We start from the raw sequence: 23,631 nt of genomic DNA on the forward strand, positions 1-23,631 counted from the left end.
GTTTTGATTTAGAAAAAGTCACTGTACACAAGAGTCGATCTTTTAGAAAGTAATTACTATTTAAAAAGAAACATAAATTACTTTGATTTGGTTTAAAATACGACGAAACGCCCCTTAAGAGGTGATGACACGTAACCGTTTTTTTCGTTTTAAAGATATGTATTTCATAAAGAAAAGACTTATACATACAGAATTACATATTATAGTACGAGACTTTTATTTACATCAACATAGCTTAGTAGCTAGAGATTAATCAGAAAAAAGTAATCACTATGTTATTAAACAATCAAGAAAATCAGAGATAAAATTAGTTTCTTGCCCTGCATTTTGTAACAGTTTGAAGGAAAATTGGGTTAGGAGAATTGTATGGGCATGCAGGTTGTTTTTATTCCAATTTGAAATACAGTCTTCTTTGCTTAATTTGAGTGATTTGTCTTTTGCAGCTAAAATAAGATTGGATAGTTGAGTATATACATTTAACGAGAAATAACCGACAATATCCGAATATGTATAAAAAAAATGAATATCAATCACCCTTTATCTGCAAGAAAGATAAACATTGGAATAGAAAGTTTAAATTTGTATTTCACCTTAAAATTAGATTAGGCAAATTTAGATACAAAACTGTTACATAAAATTGCAGTTTTCTGTAATTTTTACGGATAGGCTTGTCAGCAGTCTTAAAAGGTGCAACTTAGCAACCGTTGATGTTTGTTACCATCTGGCGGCTGCAATTTTGTTGCAGCTGAACAAAATACAAGCGATTGAATTAAAAAATTACGTCATACTATACAAATGGCCAGGCCAATACACAGACTAAATTGCCAATGGCAGGCCAGTATACATTTTGATTGACCAAAGGTTTATCTATCTATCTATGTTATCTAACTATCTGTGTTATCTATCAATCCTTCCGTTATTTATCTATGTCATCTATCTATCTATGCTATCTATCTTTCTATCTATAAATTACTAACCTGGTGGCTAAAACCTTCTTTTCCACCAGCCATTCCATGCTAGGGCTCAACTCGTCAGTAAACTAAAATAAAAAAGTGGTCATTTTTTCGAGTAATTTCCGTTAAGATGGGCGTAACCTTTTAGTCAAATGCTCTTATTAGGTCAAACTGTTCTTAATTATGACCAAACATATACTGAGCGCTTGAGATGAAATAAAGGCGGATTTAATTACAAGATTTTTTTATTTTCCCTCATATGATTCTCCATATTGCTAAATACTGTTTTGATATTAAACTGTTAACAGTAAAGTACTTTTCAAATCAATGTACATAAGGAATGTATCCTCGGTTCCTCAAACTTTAAGGGTGTTTGTTGGCTCTTTTTAATAAAGAATTATTGTATCATGCCACCTTTTTTCTACAATTGCAATTTAAATTAACACTAATTTGATCTATCAACTTTTAAAATCGTTTTACCAAAATTTAATGTTATCATTTAATAAAGTATATTGTTTGAAAATAGTTTAAAAATTTGAAAATAAAGTATCAAATATAACCTAAGCTAACCTAAACAAACAAATAAACACTACCACCCCTTGTCCCACTTTTTAAAAATAAATGGTAAAGGGGAATCATCAGTGAACAAGAAGATACTTTGTGTGATAGTACCTATTGTTTTAAATGCCTTACATATGGACATAACTGTCCTTGTTTAATTATGTGTTTATGAGGTTTTGTGAAATCATTTGCAAAATTTAAGACCTGTCACAAACAAAATTATAATAAATTTAAAATTTAAACAAAACAAAACTATTTCTCTCTCCCAGTTTATTTTATTGTTTCATAGTTTATTTTTATAAAATTTAAGCTGTGGACAAGGATGACAACATCCATTAATAGGTAAGCTCTAAACATTTAAAATAAACCAATTCATTGAGATATCCAGTGCATTGTTATGTATTCAAAAGAAAATTCAGAAACCTATCCCAAAAAGCAGCCGAGTAAAACTTATATCCCTCACAGTGGTGTAAAAAGACAAACAGCTGGATATTCAAAATAATTCTGATCAATATTTTAAAATATATTGCAATATTTACATAACCAACTGGTCAAAAGTATGAAGGAATATCTGTTTATTTTACTTTGCTACTTTAGACATGTATTGTGTAAAATAGAAAATGGTAGCTTTATATAAAGACTTTTAAATATACATTTCATATCCAAAATAAATAAAAGTTTATTTTGTGCACATAAAGTACATAACATTATCATTTGTATACTGGAATTTTTAACAATTTTCTACTATTAATATTATTATATTTCATGGATTTTCCTACAAATTACTATTTAATACTATACTGTTTTTGGCTTCTATCTTTCAATTTCTCATTTAATATTTTTATTTTTTTCTATTTTGGCCAATTTGGCTTCATGTGCGTTTTCTGGTCCTACGACAAACGCAGGAGTCCCAAACGTCGGAGTGGACACTTAACTTAACCTAACCTATTTTAAACCATCTTATAGGTTTTTTAAATCCCTAACCCCTGCGGGGGGCTTATTTGTTCATTCATGTCTTAACCTAACCTAATCTGTTTAGAAATATTTAATCAAATTAATATTTTAACACTCCTGCGTATGTCCACTCCGATGTTTGGGACTCCTGCGTTTGTCCTGGAACCTGTTTTCTCTTATAGTCGAACACAGATCCTTCCTTTTAAGTTGGTTATTTTTGTGTGTTTATAATTTTTCTTTATGTCAGATTATCTTAGGTTATATTGGGTACTGGACATCCCCGCATTGCCAGAGCACTGCAAGTTTAGGCGCACCGCAGGGAATAAGCAAAAAGAAAAAAAACAATTCTTTTTATTTTTCATAAATAAGGGTTTCTGTTACCGCAAGGCACTTTTGAAGGAAAGCATGAAACATGTTTTTAATGACGATTTATCAAAAGCAATACTGCAAAGTGTCGTCAATTACTGCCTCGTAAAGTTAGAACCTTTCAAAGATCATTACAGTTAGTAAAATTAAACAGTTGTTTGCTGACGAGACTTTTTTCCCGACTGTTTAAGCACAAATTTATAGGGTTGGTTATTATTTACTCCAAAATATTTGTTGAATGATATCATCCCTTGTAACTATGTAAAATGCACGTCGCACGTGTATGTCTTCAAATCAGGAAGACATAAGTGTGTACAGGCTAAATTTTTACCTGTATTAACGTAAAACGTGAGCATAACTAATTTATATCATCATATGTTCTTATGGTTACTAATTAAATATTTTTTTATTATCTAATATGCTATCGTTAGATCCTGCCTCTAGCAAAATATTGGTGTGTCAATTAATGCATTAACTAAATCTTTGCTACAGTAAATGTTCATAATCTGTCATTATTACTGTATTTTAATATGTTGAGTGAAATAAATATGTTGAAAAAAGTCTTAATTTACTTATTAGTCGCTTATAAATAATTGTATCTAATCCCAATAATATTTCTAACTGCAAAGCTTCTCTATACTCTTACTTAATCTAATAATCATACAACCAATTCAATGAAAAATATTATTAAAGACGGACAGACAAACACAAATATGTGACGTCATAAGGAAAAACAATTTGATGATGATTGTTAATGTAGTTAATGTCAGGAAAGTTCATTTGAATTAAACCCCATAAAGTCGAAGCTTATTACAGTGCCAATAAAAATGACGTCATTCTGGTCTACCATTGGTCAATTAAAATGTATACTGGCCTGTCATTGGTAATTTAGTCTGTGTATTGGCCTATCTTTGGTCATTTGTATTGTTTGGCGTCATTTATTATAGGCACAATGAACAGCTTCCATAAAGTCGATATAAAATTGTATGTGAACAGAATGCCTGCAGATTTTATGCTACCCCCAACTCCCTGGGTGAGTGTACAACTACGCATCACCTATTTTACTTTGCTAATATGTTTCTATGTATGACGTTATGACGTCAATCCTAGTCATTTTCCCAACATTTTTGCAAACCGCAAGGAGGGAGAGAGACAAATTTTGTAAAAAAAAAAAAAAATTAAATAGGCGTACAAACCGACCGAAAATGTAATGATCAAGAAACTCTTTAAGATTACTTATAAATGTGTTTATTAAAGATATTAATAAGAATCAATTATATGTAACACGGCAGTAGAATGCCCCTTTATATCTCTTAAAGGGCTCTATAAATGGACACCGGGTCTCTCCACTTGGGCCTCTACCCTTATAATCAAAATTTTAAAGGAAAAAAATCTTTCTAGCTTCAAATAGTTGTTTGTTGTTGCCCAAATGCTTTATAAGGGAAAACGTCTTTCAGTACATTTGTCTCTTTTCTAGGCGGAAGTTATTTTTTGTTTCCATAAGAGTAAATATTAGGCAGACTTCTCCTACTGTGTGCAGTGCAAAAAAAATATGCGCAACTTTAAATTTTTTATTCAAATTTATTTTGTTAAAATAGGTAATATTTTTATTTTATTTATGTAATACATCATCATTAATACATGATGTCATTTATGAATTTATGGGGTGTCATAATAGTTATTTATTTGAAATAGTTATTGAAAATTCTTAAGGTTAATTTTAGTTTAGTTGGTAACGAGGTTCCGAGGCCCAGTCCAACAAAACAGGTATTGATTTAATGATCTTTATTTTATTATTCGCAGAAAATTGTTTACTATACAATAAGACGCATGATTTTTCAGTATGCAACATAATCGGTTCTAATCCAGCTGATGTTAATCGGTGTGGAAGCCATTATGAAAATGTTAGGGATGATGAGCTGGGGTGTATAAACATTATGCACATGTTTTCATGCTCTTGTACAATCATATGAACTAAAGTAATAAGATTCCTGCCTACTTAGTTGTATTTATCTCTGCTAAGATCTCGTAAACGGCCGCACAGATTGTTTTAAAATTTTATTCCAGTTGCAGGCTATTCTGTGGGGATGGGATGTAACCCCTTTAGATATCTAGCCCATGATGAAAAAAATCCCACCTCCAAATAACAATGATTGGGTATAGTCCCTTTCGTAACATTGCACCTTATGGGGCGATTCTTCGTATTTTTCACAGTAGCTTTTCTCCTTTTTTTAGCCCCTGCGGGTGGCTCTAACCCTGTGGGGCCAATTACCTAACCGTGTGGGGCAATCACCTAACCCAACATAACCTAACCTAACCTAAAATAACCTATAAAAAGGCATATTTTAAAAATACTACAAATCGCCCCTTATGGGGCGATGTTACGAAAGGGACTATTCCCCAATGATTTTTGTAATACAAAAAAATATGGATGGGTCGCACTAGTAATTCTTTAAATATGTTAGTTTTTGACCTGAAACTATTTTCATTCATATAGCCATTTCACAAATGAGGGATAAGGATAGCTAATCAGTTGGTTAATCATCTTCATAGTAGCACTATGTATCATTTTTAACGTCTATCGTATAACTCACGGTTGACCGGACTCGAACCCGGCACCTCCCCAACAGCAAATCAATAACATTAACCCTAGTCCCTAATACCAATGTTCCTGAATTAACAAACAAAGTAACTGGGACAGGTTTATATATATTTTATTTTATCTAAATCATTAAATTATATTTTGATTTAATTGTAGATTTTCATCAAGATTTACTAGATTTTTAAAATCAAGTAGATGGTATTATTAAAGACACATTGTACAGTATAGCTTCACCCAAGTGATTTACAATCGATTAAAATCTCTGAATGTTTGTCTGTGTTTGTGTGTCCATTGAGCTGAGTCAGTGGGTTAATTGGCCTATTCTAAAATTTCCGGAAATGTATTCAAACACACGCATGGAGGCAAAATATTAGTTATTTGTCGCACCGTATTATAGATAGCTTTCCGCGAATAGTAAAACGAAATATTGTAGGCTTAATTCAAGTTTTGGCCCTGACCAACAAAACTGGTATTGATTTTTAGATTTTTATTTTATTATTCGTAGAAAATTGTCTGTAATACTATACGATACACATTTTAAAACCAGCTCTTATCCAGCCTTTTTTAATCGGTTTGGAAGTCAAACTGGAAACTAACCCAGAAATCATGGTGTAAAAAGCTTAGCTTTTCCAACTATGATAACTATGTATAATTGATATGAAGTTAATAAAGACCAATAGGATGATAACATTCATAAGTAGCGTAGCTTAGACATTTAGTAATCAGATGATTAATGGTCAAAGTCAGCTGTTTATCTTTTATGACTGACGAGAAAATCCAATTATCCCTCTTGAATTTCAAATTTAGATAATGCATTATCGACAGACTGACGGACAAACGCTTTTTTATACTGTTTTATTAATAGACTGACAGACTGACGATATACAAAGTAAATTATAGCGATAAAAGTTATATAATTCACGTATTATATTATAACATTCAAAGTCTAAAATAAAAAAAAATTTACAAAGTAAAATATTTCGTAGATAATTAGTCAAGGCACGAAGTTTTTGTGAAAGCACTAGACTGAATAAAAATTTGAATAATCTATATTTGACAGTGACAATAGAATTTTACTATTTTGTATGTAACATAAGATACTTCATACATCTCGAACAAGTTAGAAAAGATAGCATGTTGCCATTCCTGGTACGATAAACATACATGGGACCAATATTAAACTTTACTCAAAACCTTATTAATCAATATGTGTTTTACAGCTTACGGTAAAATGTTTCTAAGATTGATTATATACAAAAAAAAATATGAACTTCAAAGGCTGCTTGAGCTGAACGGCTAAACATACATATCATGTCCACAAATCAGTAAACGCTAGCGACTGTGGTAGCGATTCTGCTTGTTGTCATTGCGGTGATAGGTTCGTATCTCAGCCAAGTTTCGCGTGATAACCATGGACGTTAAAAGTGGTTCTTATTCTTACTATGTCAGGTGTGCGAGTTAATAGATAGAGTAGGATGAATGCCTTGGCTCTAACAGGTGCAACTAAAAACCAAGTACAGTTAGGATTCCAGACAAATGTCATGCATTCAAAGAGTTAGTTGTCTAAAGGGCGTGTGACCATATAATCATAACAATTAAGCAAAATTTGGTTCAATACACCAAAAAAAGATCTTGTTGTGTATCCCGTCCTGAAAGGCTAACTAAGTAAAGTTGTAGTGTATCTATCCAATATTTCCTAGTTAAGGCTATATATCTAAGTAAAGTTGTTGTGTATCTATCCCATATTTCCAAGTTAACTATGTTCTTAACACAACATAAACAATGCCTACTCAATGGACAGAACAATTTTTAGGCAAAACTATAAAATCTTTATATTTTACTACTTTTTAAACACTACTAGCGGCTGCGTCCTTAGCATCTAGGGTATCTTTATTGAAAGGGGTAGGAAAGGGCAGAAAAATAGCCTGAAATGTGAAGCTTCCTTAAAATGGAGAACTCAATTGGTTCAGTATTTTTCAAAATCTTCAGGCTTCAGACAAAAAAAATATTACCTCATGATAAAGGATATAGTGTTAACTTTTAAAACTATTTCTCAGAAACACTTTAGAATTATAGGTAAAAACTAGGTTGCTAATTGTATCTTCAATACACTGAAAACCTTAGATTTCAAAATAAACAATTCAGGGGTCGGCAGCCGTGCCTTTAGCCTACAGCTGCGGGTAAAAGTGGCTGCCAATTAGTCTGGCTGCTGCATATAGTGGCTGTGTAAGGTCAAATGTAGTAATGTGTAATTTTTCAAAATTTTCAATGAAACAATCATAGAATCAATTTGTCCTATGATTTTTCATTTTTTGTATGAAATACCTGAAAGTAAATGACATACGGTCTAAATCACAGATAATCTGCGTTATAAAATACATAAAAAGAAAATTTATTATGATTTTAGCTAAATCTTGTAATGCACATGGCAACGTAAAAAAACAATACCCAAAACTCATCTATTTCATATTTTGATATTTTTTTGCATTTTCATCTAAACCCCGAACAAACATATTATGCAAATCTGAATTTTCAAAATAGCAGCTTTATTATTCATTTAGGATGATTTTACAATAAATATGAAATGTAGATGCCTCTTTTGGTTACAAAATTCCACTGTTATTTTTTAATTAATCAGCACCAATAAAACACAAGATCTCAAAAACAGCATTTGGGGGAAATACTGGTGAACAAACATATTATGCAAATCCAAAACAAAGCAATAAAAAAAGGTTTTTTGGCACTTTTCTCCTCTTTTAAAGATTGATTATGATAAAATAATTTATTTTTAAGGGATTTATGCCTTAATTATTATGAAATATAGTATAAGGTAGAAATTATTGATTTTTCTAAATAAGAAATGTTTGAAAAAAATAAATTCGATCCCTATCACTTTAGAGGACAGCTGCTGACCTCCAGTCTTATGGATGAACCTAAATACATGTTAAAGATAAAAATAACCCTGAAAAGTATACAAAAATGTTTTTTTATGTGTTAAAAAAATTCATTTTAAAATCTTGATTTTGAGGATGATGACCTTTCAGATGCTCCTGTTGGTGGTGATGGTGAGCCAAATGTTATCTAAGTACATGCCCATTACAACAACTTGTCTATTAACCTATGTACCATTTTTTGTAGTCATAGCACCCTCCAATGGAGCCTCCCAACAAGAAATATAACCATCTTCTAAAAACTACAGTATTCACCTTATGAATTGAAGTAAATAAAATTGTAATTCTTTTCTTTTTTAATAACGCTGGGCTGGAGGATGCTATAACTACAAAAAATGAATCATAGTTTAATATATAAGTTGTCATCATGGACATGCACTTTGATAACATTTGGCTCACCATCACCACCAATAGGGGCATCTTAAAGGTCATCATCCTCAAAATCATGATTTTAAAATTGATTTTTTCAACACACCAAAAAACATTTTTGTATAATTTTCAGGGTAATTTTTATCTTTAACATGTATTTAGGTTCATCCATAAGACTGGGGGTCAGCAGCTGTCCTCTAAAGTGATAGGGATCGAATTTATTTTTTTCAAACATTTCTTATTTAGAAAAATCATTTATTTCTACCTTATACTATATTTCATAATAATTAATGCATAAATCCCTTAAAAAATTATTATTTTATCATAATCAATCTTTAAAAAAGGAGAAAAGTGCCAAAAAACCTTTTTTTTATTGCTTTGTTTTGGATTTGCACAATATGTTTGTTCACCAGTATTTCCCCCAAATGCTGTTTTTGAGATCTTGTGCTTTATTGGTGCTGATTAATTAAAAAATAACAGTGGAATTTTATAACCAAAAGAGGCATCTACATTTCATATTTATTGTAAAATCATCCTAAATGAATAATAAAGCTGCTATTTTGAAAATTCAGATTTGCATAATATGTTTGTTCGGGGTTTAGATAGCATTTCAAGAGAAACTTTTCTAAATTATACTCTGTTCGTAAGTTTGAGGGAAAAGGAAAAACGTATGGTCGAGGTTGCTGTCCATGACACTATAACGTAAGATACAGCAACCAAGGAAATATAAGATTTAAACATCCAGGGAATTCTGTAAAGTAACACCCAACAGACAACATATCCTTTGATTGCATACTGTTGCATACTGTATGTGCCGTTTTATCGACCACTGTATTCTCCCCTGTTAATAAAACGCGCCTTGCAAAGCAGCAGTATTAACTATCTTTAACGTCTCTAGTATAACGTGTATAGATGTCTGTCCACACTAAAACCTGATACCTACCCGACAGCAACAAACAATTTTGTACCTTTTTTATATCAGTCAAAAAATAATATTTTACACCATCATGCAGAAATATTAAAAATTTTGTCCTTATGATGATTTTCTGACTAGCGATTCATAAGATTAAGTATTAAATATTAATCAAAACCATGAATGTAATGTTTTTATTTTGTCATTGTGCTTCTAAAATTATGAAAATAATTTCCCTTGTTTTATGAAGAAAACACACTATAATGCTATCAAACACATGGACAATAAATAACATATAAACAAAAAAAAATCAAGTAAATTTTAACGGAGGCTAAATTTTCGAAATAAATGCCCAAAAATAACAAAAATTTTAACTACTAAAATTAAAATTTTAGCGTATGACAATGGATATATTATTACTTGGATCTTACACCAGATTTTATATTTTTGAATAAAATGAAACAGGCAGCGGGCTTCGATCCACTCTGCCCTATCCCCTCCCCTCCTACTGGATGAACGAATCTTCCAATAAATGACCGGTGAAATTTTCAGTTTTAGATATTTGTACCTTTATATAAAAAAAAATACTCCTGTCCATGAAAATTTCATGAAAAAAAGATAAAAATATGATGATTTATATTCGACCTCATGTAAGAGATATAATCAAGGAAATTTACACAGGTCATGGAAATAGGGTGTAAGCAGGAGGGAAGTTGTCTTAACCTCTTTTCGAGGAAGCTTTGTGTTTATCAAGTGCAAAATTAATTCCTTATCATTAATTCTAAAACTAAGCGCAAATGTCGTCTTTCTTGGCTTTCCCTTCATAATGTGACGCAGCATGGATTGTTTATATGCGCCCACGTTTTTCACTTTTGAATGAGACATGAGTGTGTGAAGATTTCGGAGAACAAAATTGGGCCTATCATTGGTCTCATAGTGTGTGAACGACCCTAGTATATCAGGGATTTGAAACCATAAGAGCTTCAGGTAGAATTTGTTATTTCTATTAAGAAGTATGGTGTATAGGACGATTATATGTAGTTTTAAAAAGGCTTTAGCCAGCTAAGCATGAAACTTAATTATGATTAATATATGTTTTAGTAATTTTTATGTGCCTTATTGTTGCATTTAACAATGATTTATTAAACCAAATAATTTTCCTTTAAAGCCAAAGTTTCCAAAGATTTTTTACCGTAGAGAAAAATGATTTTAAAAAGCAAATAAGATTACGTGGTTATAAATAACTGGAATTATGAACTAATTGATATTGTAATTTCAGGTCTTTGAAATAATTTCATCAATAAATCTATATTCAAACCTGCTGTTGAAACTTGATGGTTCCTGGTATTGGGGGTTTGTATGTTCGCCAACTGATCTCGTGAACTTCCCGCTAATTCGGAAGTCAAGCTCAACCAAAGTGTCATGGTTGAGACAATTTCAAAGTATCTGATGAATAGGCGTTAGCATTCATCAAGAGATCAATAGCATCTAGATTATTGATGCAAAAAAGAAAGAGCTGCACAAGCAATTTCAAATGATTGGAGTTTGAAGGAGCTGCACAAGCGAATTTCAAAGAAGTGAAGGTTGAAGTTTAGGCATTAGCAAATTTCAAATAACCTGATGGTTGAAGGAGCTGCACAAGCAACTTCAAATGGTTCTGAAGAATAGGCATTAGCATTCTTCAAAGAATCTGAAGAATAGGCGTTAGCATTCTTCAATAAATCAATAGCATATAGTGTATTGATGCAAAAAACATTGACAATTTTTCTGTGAAATAATTACCTAGTGAATCAATATGGTGCTCACTAAAAAGCAGAAAATTGAGCGAGCTATCGCTATTGGCAATGAAAGGCTAGAGGTGTTTGACGAACAGATAAAAGTGTTTTATGAAAATCTAAAAGCCTGCCAAAGTTTTAGTTCATGTGAAAATGTGAATTTAAAATCAATTCGTGACATTTTTAGTGAGGTCAAGGACTTATCTGACCTAATAAAAAGTCTAAAATCTGCCGTGGAGACTAGTGAGATGCGCAAGTTCAAGCGTGATTTGGATGAAGCTAGTGAACGGAAAACTGTTGCAGTTAAAGTTTATGCGTCGTTGGAGCAGTGTACGAAAATTCTGCACTGGCTTGACAATGATTCAGACGACGCGAGGTCGAGCACTGTCGCCAGGAACCTCGACGTTGTTGAGAAGGTGAGGATGGACATGGGAGTGCTTAAAATTTCCATGGAGTTGCGCCAAGAAGTACGTGATATATACCGAAGGCTTAGAGAGATGGAACGTCGTTCATCTAACTCGGATAAGCTTGGTGTCTGTGGCACCAATAATTGCGACAGTTATCATAGTCGTAGGTTGCTCCATGAGGCTAGTGCTGGTGTGAATACAGTCTACAAGTCAAGTTCTGCACCCAGCCCCTGTACCTTCTTACTTCAGTTAGTTCCTGTTGTAGCACCTGGCGGCGGCACCTGCCACGCCACTGTTAGGTTTGATTCTGGTGCAAATCTACCACTTGTGTCTGAGAAGTTATCCAACAAGTTGAAGCTGAAATCTACTGGCAGATATACAACTATTTCTGTAGCTGATGGCAGTGAGTCTTCCTGCCGCAATGTTGTGTTTTATCTGAAGGATAGGGACGGCAATTTGAGGGAGTTTGAGGCAGCTATCATGCCTACCCTCGGCGGGGCCAACGAGATGCGCTCGGTCCACCCCGAAACTGCCGCCGAGATATTTAAAATGCCGCCAGAAAGATTTACATATATTAGTGGAGGCTTAGATATCATCATTGGAAATACACATCCTGACGTGTTTCCATCAACCTACCAGAAAGTGGGCCAGTCTATGTTGTGGCGAACCATTTTTGGTAGTGGTTTTATCTGTACAAGTGCTGACTATGGAGCTGGTCAGCAGAAATCTGCGGTTGGTACTGCCGTAGCTGTTGATAATGAGCCGGTTGGTACTGCCGTAGCTGTTGATAATGAACCGGTTGGTACTGCCGTAGCTGTTGATAATGAACCGGTTGGTACTGCCGTAGCTGTTGATAATGAGCCGGTTGGTACTGCCGTAGCTGTTGATAATGAGCCGGTTGGTACTGCCGTAGCTGTTGATAATGAACCGGTTGGTACTGCCGTAGCTGTTGATAATGAACCGGTTGGTACTGCAGTAGCTGTTAATAATGAACCGGTTGGTACTGCCGTAGCTGTTGAGAATGAGCCGGTTGGTACTGCCGTAGCTGTTGATAATGAACCGGTTGGTACTGACGTAGCTGTTGATAATGAACCGGTTGGTACTGCCGTAGCTGTTGATAATGAGCCGGTTGGTACTGCCGTGGCTAATGTTGATAAGGATGTTAGTTGTGCTGCAGTTATTCCTGATGATATTGGTAACGATACTGTAGCCGTTGAGAATATTGTTACGGCGGGTATTAAGCCGCTGAATGATTCGGTTCCAGCCGGACAAGAGCCGACGGGAGTTTCGGTTCCGGCTGGACAAGAGCCGATCAGAGTTTTGGTTCCAGCTGGACAAGAGCCGACGGGAGTTTCGGTTCCAGCTGGGCAAGAGCCAATAAGAAATTCGGTTCTGGCCGGACAAGAGCCGACGGGAGTTTCGGTTCCGGCCGGACAAAAGCCGGTAGATGATTCTAAATTTTATGACAGTCACACTTTTATTACTTGCCCTGGTGCTGTCATGAATCAAGAATCGACTTGGCTGCTGCCAACCTTGCCGCCCGACACAGGGTAAGAGGCCTGCAAATGGCGGGTGGAATTATGGCGGGTGTTGCCGCCAGAAAGTCATTGAAAAATTTCAAACCACACATATCTAATCTACAACATAAACTATTTATGTGAAAATGATCTTTAAAGAAAAAATATTACAAGTTATATATTAAGCTGTGAAGGGAACCTAAAAAGGTTCTGCAAAGAATAAGTATTCATTATTCAACTAATTTTATTGTTCATATTTAAGCACAAAAATTCTACAAAATTGTTTAGACTTTTAAAGCAGATTTAAAAGATTTTGTTTCTTTAAGTATGATTTTGAAAAGCAAAAGTTTGTGTGTATTAACTACCAAATGATTTTTGCAGTTTTTTTTTTAGATTAAGAAAAATAGATTCTTTTAAATTATTTTTCGAGGTATTTTTTTCATGGTTCACGTTTGCTTAAAAAAATGTTATTTCTCAGATTCTCGTATGAGATAATGCATTAAAGTAAAGAACACAACATGTAAAATTATTATGATAATGTTTAAAATATTTCTTATTATTATTTTAAAAAGATTATCGCAAAAAATCAAGATATTTGTTTTAATTTGTAAGCAAATAAAGTTTTTTCTTTCACTCCGGAGGCAAGGATTCCTAATAATCCACGCGTAAATATTTTTCTTCATTCCGAGAGCAGAGATTCGTAGTAATATATGTACCTAGCGATTTCGGACAGGGCAATTTTAAACCTTGAGAAAGTATTTTATAGCAATTATTTCCTAGGTACATATATTTTCGTTCATGTTTAAAAATGTAAACTCTATTTTCTATGAGATAAGCATTTATAATAATGAGCACGATGTATGATATTATTAAAATATTGATTATTATTTATATGAATATCACAGAATTAATTTAAGATAAACTATGCATATTTTAAATTAACCTTTCCTTCATTTTTATCGCAGATATTAAAATAAAAGCGGTTATTAAAAATTATGATTAATAATTGATTCTTATTTTATGGAAATTGAGATTTTTTTTAGTAAAAAAGCCACATTTTTCATATGCCTATTTTATGCCTAAAATAAGAATCAAATGAAATGCGATTAAAGTTTATTCTATTTCATATGCTCAAATTTAATTTTATTGAGTTTAAATTCTTTTCAAAAGTACAATTCATTAATAAAACTTACCTGAAAAGTTTACCAAAAAGGAATAAATGTGTCGAGGTTGCGTGATTCGATATTTATTCTAAGAAAAAAATCAAGTATTTTTTTTAGCAGATTTTTTTTAAAATTATATATGAATTTCAATCAAGTAAAACATTTTTATTCAGATCAAGGAATGATTGAAAATTCATATTTAAAGTCTCATATTTTTTACAAAGAAAAATTGGTATTTTTTTTCATAATTCCGATGAAAATTCTAACGAAGATATTATTATTTTGCTATTCTTTAAGTATTAAAAAGTTTATTGTTGATTAAGATATTACAGTTCTTATTCATTAGGTTTGAAAAACTTTCTGCCCAAGGATTTTGAAAAATTTTTTCTTACTACTCTTTTTGATGCTTAACCAATTTAGTTTTAAGTACCTATAAATCTTAATTTTCTTGTCTAAGATTTATTTCGTTTTATTTTACCATTATTGTTTACATTTCGACCTGATTTCGTAGGTACTTATTGATTTATTAATAATGATTTATTACCTATTGATTATGAAATGATTATTATTTAGTATAAGTTGTTATATTTACAACATCATGATTAATAGGATTATCCATTTTAGGATTTGTGTATGTGATCTTGTGATTGTCATGTGCATGGAATGTTGTATGGTACAAACCAATCCCCATCCTTCTATCCTAAAATGTGAGGTATTATGAGTCCTAGTGAGGAGTATAATATTGTGTATGCATTTCACGGGGTTTCATTTAGTTAGGAGCAAAATTGTCACGTTTTCGGGATGTGGCCATTCTCATGTGATTATGGTGAGTTGAGTTTAGTGAGAAATGTTGCTAATGCTCAGCGCGAAAAAAACCTTGAATCTCGTTAAGGAAGTTAATTTGACTTTCAAACGGGGGGTGTGTCTTAACCTCTTTTCGAGGAAGCTTTGTGTTTATCAAGTGCAAAATTAATTCCTTATCATTAATTCTAAAACTAAGCGCAAATGTCGTCTTTCTTGGCTTTCCCTTCATAATGTGACGCAGCATGGATTGTTTATATGCGCCCACGTTTTTCACTTTTGAATGAGACATGAGTGTGTGAAGATTTCGGAGAACAAAATTGGGCCTATCATTGGTCTCATAGTGTGTGAGCGACCCTAGTATATCAGGGATTTGAAACCATAAGAGCTTCAGGTAGAATTTGTTATTTCTATTAAGAAGTATGGTGTATAGGACGATTATATGTAGTTTTAAAAAGGCTTTAGCCAGCTAAGCATGAAACTTAATTATGATTAATATATGTTTTAGTAATTTTTATGTGCCTTATTGTTGCATTTAACAATGATTTATTAAACCAAATAATTTTCCTTTAAAGCCAAAGTTTCCAAAGATTTTTTACCGTAGAGAAAAATGATTTTAAAAAGCAAATAAGATTACGTGGTTATAAATAACTGGAATTATGAACTAATTGATATTGTAATTTCAGGTCTTTGAAATAATTTCATCAATAAATCTATATTCAAACCTGCTGTTGAAACTTGATGGTTCCTGGAATTGGGGGTTTGTATGTTCGCCAACTGATCTCGTGAACTTCCCGCTAATTCGGAAGTCAAGCTCAACCAAAGTGTCATGGTTGAGACAGAAGTGACATTGGATTTATATTATAATATGAAAGTTTTAAAAATATGATATCTCAATTGTTACTTTAAAGGACTTTTATATTGAGTGGGGTGTCCAAACAATTCCACCAATAATTATACTGTACAAGAAGTAATTCTTTAATTTTTGGGGACGATCATAATTTTATTGTCCATTAACTTATCCCTTAAGATCCCTGTTTATGAACGGAGTAGTTGGGTTTAAGACTTTAAAACCCACTACATTTTGTTGTTAAACAATTCATACACCTAAATACTTAACCTTGTATATTTTATAATGCCGAGAGAATTGAAAAGGGCCATATTTCATTTTATATAAAACACACTTTTAGAATACTAAGCTACTATGCTTGCTTAGTTAAAATTATTGGAGGGTTTTTAAATTTACATATTTTAATCGTATTTTTAACTTATATTTATTGCTAGGCTTATAATGATACGTCTATCTATGATACTTATCTTTTAATTATTATCCTATTTTAGGCAAAGAACTGTACTAATATAAAAAGAGTTATATGCTGCTTCCTTAATTTTTTTTTCTTGTGGCGGTTTTTTAGGGACTTTATCGTCCTTGTTTAATCTAAATACTAATAAATCTATAACTATTATATTTCTAAAGATGCCTCTAGGGACACCTTAGGAAAAGGGGCTGGGGTTGGGGGAAGTCCTTTTCTCTTGAGTGGTGAAGATTCTTTCCCCCAAAATAGTTATAAAACTTTTATGGGCCTATAAAAAGCTTCGCTGTGAATCAAAATCATATCGGTTCAACGGTTAGCGACATCTTTCGCTACAGACAAAAAGCTTACTACTTTATTTATTAGGATAGTGTCATCCTTGTTTAAGCGCAGTAACTGTAATAATAAATCTAAAAGCTATTAGTGAAACATTAACAGCTTTAATGATCTTATTTTATCTTTTTAATGAAGTTTCAAATGTAATTATTTTCTGCACATTTCTGCAATGTTCATTTATATGCTGTAATTGAACTTTTAATTTAGCACAGCTGCTCTATAAAACTTATAGTTTTTGTAGTCTACGATAGCAGCCGGGTAAAATACATTTTTCACAACAAAAAAAAATATATTAATTAAAATGCTATTACAAACTATCTTCAGAACTGTTTTAAGCTGGTGGAACTATATATAAAATCTTGTTAGTGGAAGTAAAAAAGAGATTATTTTTTTTTGGGGGGGAAAGGGGGGGGGGTAATCACCCATTTACCCACACCCTCTTGGACGTCCTTGGATATAATTTTACCTTATAGGCTTTCCATAGAGAGTCACAAACAAGGCGGGTGTCATTTACTTTGGGCAGCAGGTTGTTGTATCTTAACAGAACAAGCATTGGTTAAAAATATTTTTATCATATCTTTTCATATAATGTAGTAAGGTTTTTATTGTCTAAACCCTAAGCTTATGGTTTTAGGCTGTTTTACTTTTAGATTTGAGTCTTGGGATGTTTTTGAACTATTCTTCTGCCCTTCCGTGCCCATTTAAATGAACATTTTATGAATTGTTAGTTTGAATAAAAACACTCTGAATGGAATTTCAGTTTAGATTTTGTTTAACAAATGGTTGTAATAATTGAAAGTTTGCCTTATATTATTGGATCATTTTTAGAATAAATTCAGTAACAAGTTTGAAATATATACAGGGAGGGAGGGGACATTAGGCTGTTTATAAAACTAGTCCCCGAAGTTTTATATTTACGTTTTTCTATTCGTTGACTCAACTATTTTGATTATTAGATTTGTTGGGTAATTAAGTTGAGTATCTAAAAGGTTTCAAACACTAATTGTAATCTGCAAGTAATTTGTGTATCATCATTAGAGATGTACAATAATTTATTGGAATTTATCTTATCCCTTTAGATCCCTGAAATTTATATTTGAAAAAAAGGTAAAATTTAAACATTAAAAGTAATTTCGGGATTGTCGTAAAAAATTCGACACTATTTCTTATTTATCTTTTTCTTTTTAACGTACTTCTGTCAAAATGTTATTTAGCAACTTTTTAAAAACATTATTTATATGATTTTAATTTTCACCTGTTCATTAAATCTGCAAGTTTTTTGTCCTCGTCACCTCTTGCCTTCTTGTCACTAAAATAAATATAACTTACAAAGTGAAGCTTATCTATAATTATGGTTGGTCTATAAGTCCGTCCCACCGGTTGTAACGTAAAGCTCTTATCTTTCTTTTAGGAATGTTAGAATTCTCCTTTCGATTTAGTAGTACCAGGAAATCAAATAAAAACATGCTGATTTTAAACTTTTTAAAAGATTTTTTGTTTGTTTGGTATAATCATCCTTTTCGTCTAATTTTTTAAATAACTATTACTTAGACAACAAGGTAAAATCAACTTTCCTGTATTTATTAGCAATAACTTTGCTTAGACTTATAAGTCAATATTTTGCTTATTAATTTTTGATAATCTACAAGTGTTAATGTTCGTTTGTGCAACCTTTCACTTTTAATTTTGAGTGCTTTTTTTATCCCTTTAGATATTTTAGATAGATTTAATTTTGCATTTTACATCATTTATACCTTTAAAAAGAATTCCCACATTTTTCCCACAAAATATAAATAAATATCAGTATATGATTTATAGTTTTTTTCTTTCTAATATAATTTAAAATACAATATTACCTATAAATTGTCTCTTTTGTACAGTTTACACAATTGGAATTTACATATTTGTTTATTTTTTTTTTTTATATAATAAAAATAAGAATATTCAAACCCAACTAAAAGGTTGTACCCTTGTTATATGTCAGTCAAATTAAGTCAATAATTTGTCAGCAACAAACACTTTTATTACGTACAACAGTGTTTGTGACAAAGTAAATTGAAGGTTTAAGAATCTTATGTCTATTTGACAATTATTTATGGGAACCACAACTTGTAGAACTAAACTTTTTTCTATGTTTATACGATTTAACAGAAAAATAAATTATTAGTTCTATAAAACAAATTTAATCAAAAATCAAAGCTATAATTTTAATGACTTACTTCTACAATAAATCAGAGAAATTTACCAAAAATCCGCTAGATTCATGAAAAGCCAGTCGCATTCCAAAATATATGACATAGTCGCGGCTGTTCAGGGCTGGTCTGTCCGTTGGTGGAGGATAGCTCTTATCATCAATTTAGGCCTGTTAGAATTGTCCTATCAATTTTTAAATTGGCATGGTATTTCCTGTAGTAGAGGGTACGATTTCAAAGGAGCAACTCTATGATATTATTAGAATGTCCGTATGTCAATTTAGAATATGTTGGTTCTCAACTTGATTGAGAAAATGTTTTATGTGATATAAGTATCCTACTAATTTGATTTTTGGAACACTGATTTCTAGGAAAACAAAGTACAATGTTTTTAGCGAAGATCTCTATAATTAAGTCCTAAAACTATCCTTTAACACTATTCTGTATTTAAGCAGTTTTGTAACAAGTTTAGGTACAATTTAAAAGCTGTTTTTCCAGTTTTGGCAGTGTTAATATTCGTTTGGCCAAATCGTTTCAAAGTTTCGCTGTTATGGATGTTGGCATCATTGTTTTTTTAATAATTTGTCAGTTTAAAGAAACACCAATTGTAAAAGTTGTATAATAAATGTCTTATTTATGTCTAAGAAATACAACTTAAACTTAAATTTATTTAATCTTTTTTTTCGACTTCGCCTCTAAGTGTTTAGTGGTTTTGATCCTGTCATTGAAGGAATCCCTTTTTTCGATTTACTCAATATTGAGTATTTATGGTTAATTATGAAGAAAGTCCTAACCTTAAACCTAAAATTGGATCAGTAGGGTTGCTCCACGAAAAGGCTGAACCTAATCAGTTCAGCAATTATTGAAACATTTTGAAAGACAGAAATCATTCTACATTATATCATACTAGCGGCTACGCCCCTAGAGTCCTCTAGGGGAACTTGAGAAGAGGGAATTTGAATTTTAACGGCCAGTTTTAAAAGAAAAAGTAAAAAAAATGGGCGATTTCTATATTGCATTTCGATTTTCGATTTTTTGTGATTTCTCTTGAGAGAGTGGTGGTACCCATCCCTAAAATAGTTATAAACCTTTCCGAGACCTAAGAGAAGCTACTCTGTTAAGGAGAACCCGATCGGTTCATCGGTTAGCGAGATCCTTCGGTACAAACAAACAGACAGACAAACACACACCATGTTACTTTATTATAAGGAATATTGCAAATAGTGCTAATAATTATGCTACAGGTAAAAAAAAATAATTGTACATTTATCAAAGATGACAACATCCATAAAAGCGAAAGTATGAAACAGTAGGACAAACAAACATTAAAATTTATAGAGTTCTTAATATGTTCTGACACCCTACAATGCTGATGTTCGTTCGTCCCATAGACGTCCAAGGGGGGGGGGGGTAATGTGGCGATTACCACCCCAAAAAATTGTTTTTCATTTTACCCCCCCCCCCCCCATTTAAAATTTACCCCTACCCTGGGGGTGCCGTAGGCACCCCCAACCATTTAGGAGGGGGTATTTACTCTATAATTCACTTTGTCCGTCCGTCAGTCCGTCCCTAACGCTATGGGAGAAATGGGATTTACTCAGCTCCTATAAAAGATAGGATGCTGAAATTTTTTGACAACATTCCCATCATTAAGGAGCACAATTGACTATAAAACGTCATAATGTTGCTACGCTTTCTAAACCGTACCTAACTACTACAGCAATCACCATGCAAAGTTTGAAATCGATAGGACAATTCTAACATGCATAAATTAACGAAAAAGGCTATCCGGTCCGAGCGTACATACGGAAGAATTAAAGAAAAGCGTAAATTTTCAATTATCTAGAAGATTTAGGTAACTTTTACCTTTCTCCCATCAAAGTTTCCTTGGTGCTTTCCAGCCAATCCTTTACCTCGCTCTGCTCAAGATTCTTGGCCAAACTCTACAAAATATTCAATTATTCGCATTTGTCCATGGATTAGAAATAAAAAATGAAAATTTCTATTTTTATCTGCCCTAAAACGTCAAAGTCCAGTGATAAGAAGAAAGGGATTTAATCTTAGATTTAATTTAATTATTGTTGGACAATTTATATAAAACTAGGTTTGGACCGTTTTTTATCCTGCAGAATAGTATACAAAGCAAATGTTGTTCTAATGTTGTATAGCTGTGATAGTTCAAATCATAAGTACCATTTTGATCAACAAAATTGCAAATTTTCCCTTCTAGAGACCTCTAATATCTAATATCTATGGACCCTGGACATAAAGAAAGCTTCACCATAAAGAAAAACAATATCGATTACGCTACAAAAAGACAGAAAGACATCCTGTTACTTTTGTATAACATATTCTTTTTAACTGTATATTCATTTAATGTCTTACTGTAAATTGATCCTTCAGCTTGGCAAAATCATTTGAAGTGTAGATTTTATCAGCCAAAACCTAAAAAGAATGTTGGAATCAATAATGATATTATTCATATATTTATGGCGAGGGTATTCTAAAAATTTAGTTCTATCAAATTCAAAACTAAAAGACAATACATAATATTGGAAATCAGCTTTAGAAATTCGAAGAGACAAACAAAGTATATCGACTAAAGACGTCCAAGGGGGGTAAAGGGGTGATTAACCCCCCCCCCCCCCAAAAAAAAAAAAAAAAAAAAATCTGGATTTTCAATTTTTACCCCCCCCCCCCAATAAAAAAACTCTATGATATAGGGATTACCCCCCCCCAAACTTTTACTTTCAAATTTTTATCCCCCCCCCCCCCAAATGACGCCCCTGATATCGACCAAAAAAAAAAGCTGCGGTAACTATCGAGTACATATGCCCTCCCCCTTGTAGTTTTAATAAATTTAAAAGGTGGGGTTGTAGTTTTCTTATGTTGTTAAATGTTTACTTAGGCTTAGTTATGTTAAATTATTTTGGGTATAGGTTACCCCGTCCACAATGCCCTTATTATCAATTCATTAACAAAAATTAAAGGAGGTTGGGTTCTGTGCTCGCTAGGGTATTTGAGGAAGAGCACTAATAAAGTCCCATTTTTACCTCTTTTATGATATTATCAGTTTTATCCATAATCTCCACCATCTTCTGACTTCTAGTGTCGTAAACATCCTTGAATTAAATTTATCGGTTAAAAAGTTTGAACACTTCTAGTTCCGAGCCAACCAGTTAAAATTGTAAAAAGTTTTTTTGAACAAATAACATAACAGGGTTAAAAATATTAAATTAAAAATGGTATTTATCAAATGATTTTTCATTTTAATATCAGTGGAAAGCTGTCTATAATACGATGCGATAAACCCTAAACCTTTCTTTCAGACCAATAAAAAGATTTAACATACCTTTATAAAGGCGAAATTTTCTTGCCAAAATGCCATTTTACCTGAAAAAAGTGTTATGCTACTAAGAAAAAATATCGACCTAATAAAATCTGACATTGCATTGTTAAAAACAGTTGAAAAACAAATAAATACAACAGTTTTAAACAAGAACAATATTTTACATAAATGGATTTTTTATTACTTGGATCTTACACAAGATTTCATGTTCTCTAATAAACTTGTACTTCCAGCGGGCTAAAATAACTATCTCCTTCCTCCATCAACTCCCTTTAACCAATCCCCTCTTTTCCTACAGGAAAATCGAACTGACCAATAATTCATAGAGGGAGCATCAACCTAAATTGACGACAACTTTTCCCCTGTCATAATATCCACGTACATCTACATCCCTTTTTACATATGTTGTTTAATCTGGCTTTATATACTATTATTTATCTTAAAGCTTGATAACTGGTGGCTAGGTACCTCATATTATAACCAAAAACTAACAGTTTTATAAAAATTGCAAGAAACAAGTTTTTATTTTTCATAAATAAAAATGTAAAGATTGGGTTTTGGGTAAGTTTATAAAGAAGTTGTATCAACTTTTTCACTTTTTATTTAAGATAGCTAGCCGGCGCTTTTAGTAAGTAGTAGATGTAAAATTTTTCATAGAATTCAGATATGCAATCGGTTTTTTTGTGGACCTCTTATTTTTTAAGTAATTTAAGTTTTTAAAAAAAATAATTAAGTCGGTTTTAAGGTACTAAAACGCAACAAAATAAAAGAAGAAAATGGCCAGTATGAACAAAAATAGTAAGATCTTTAATTTGACACCTTACTTTTAAAATTCTGTTAAGTAATTATTGAAAAAATCTATTTTGTTAACCTCGGATTAATCAAAACTTTGAAATTAAAAATATCCTCTCACAGGCATAAAAAGTATGTGTTCATATATACTTTTAGAATGAGAAAAATAATACAAATCCAGTCTAAGCAAAATTGAAAAACTTTTATAAAACTAAAATAAAAAATATAAGTTTATTTTAAGAATCATAATTTTCGGCTTTAAAGGGTTAGCTTGAATAAAACCTGAACAAAACCTAAACAAAAGACAATGCAATGTA

At 32.1% G+C, this 23,631-nt stretch overlaps 1 protein-coding gene across 1 annotated transcript in view; it reads right to left on the reverse strand.

The window, feature by feature from the left end:
• LOC145325224 (muscle-specific protein 300 kDa-like) overlaps nucleotides 1-22,579 on the reverse strand; it is a 40,543-nt gene extending 17,964 nt beyond the window's left edge. Inside the window, exons 1-7 of the mRNA XM_080168140.1 lie at nucleotides 22,526-22,579; nucleotides 22,227-22,295; nucleotides 21,559-21,618; nucleotides 21,040-21,116; nucleotides 18,237-18,290; nucleotides 17,448-17,517; nucleotides 978-1,039 (exon numbers count right to left, since the gene is read on the reverse strand). Of these exons, the coding sequence (XP_080024266.1) occupies nucleotides 978-1,039; nucleotides 17,448-17,517; nucleotides 18,237-18,290; nucleotides 21,040-21,116; nucleotides 21,559-21,618; nucleotides 22,227-22,295; nucleotides 22,526-22,561 (428 nt within the window). The 5' untranslated portion in view covers nucleotides 22,562-22,579. The remainder of the gene's footprint in view (nucleotides 1-977; nucleotides 1,040-17,447; nucleotides 17,518-18,236; nucleotides 18,291-21,039; nucleotides 21,117-21,558; nucleotides 21,619-22,226; nucleotides 22,296-22,525) is intronic.
• Nucleotides 22,580-23,631: the final 1,052 nt, after the last annotated feature.

This window comes from Acartia tonsa, chromosome 7, assembly GCF_053477335.1.
Source record: "Acartia tonsa isolate MP-2025a chromosome 7, ASM5347733v1, whole genome shotgun sequence".
In the NCBI taxonomy this organism is placed as follows: Eukaryota; Metazoa; Arthropoda; class Copepoda; order Calanoida; family Acartiidae; genus Acartia; species Acartia tonsa.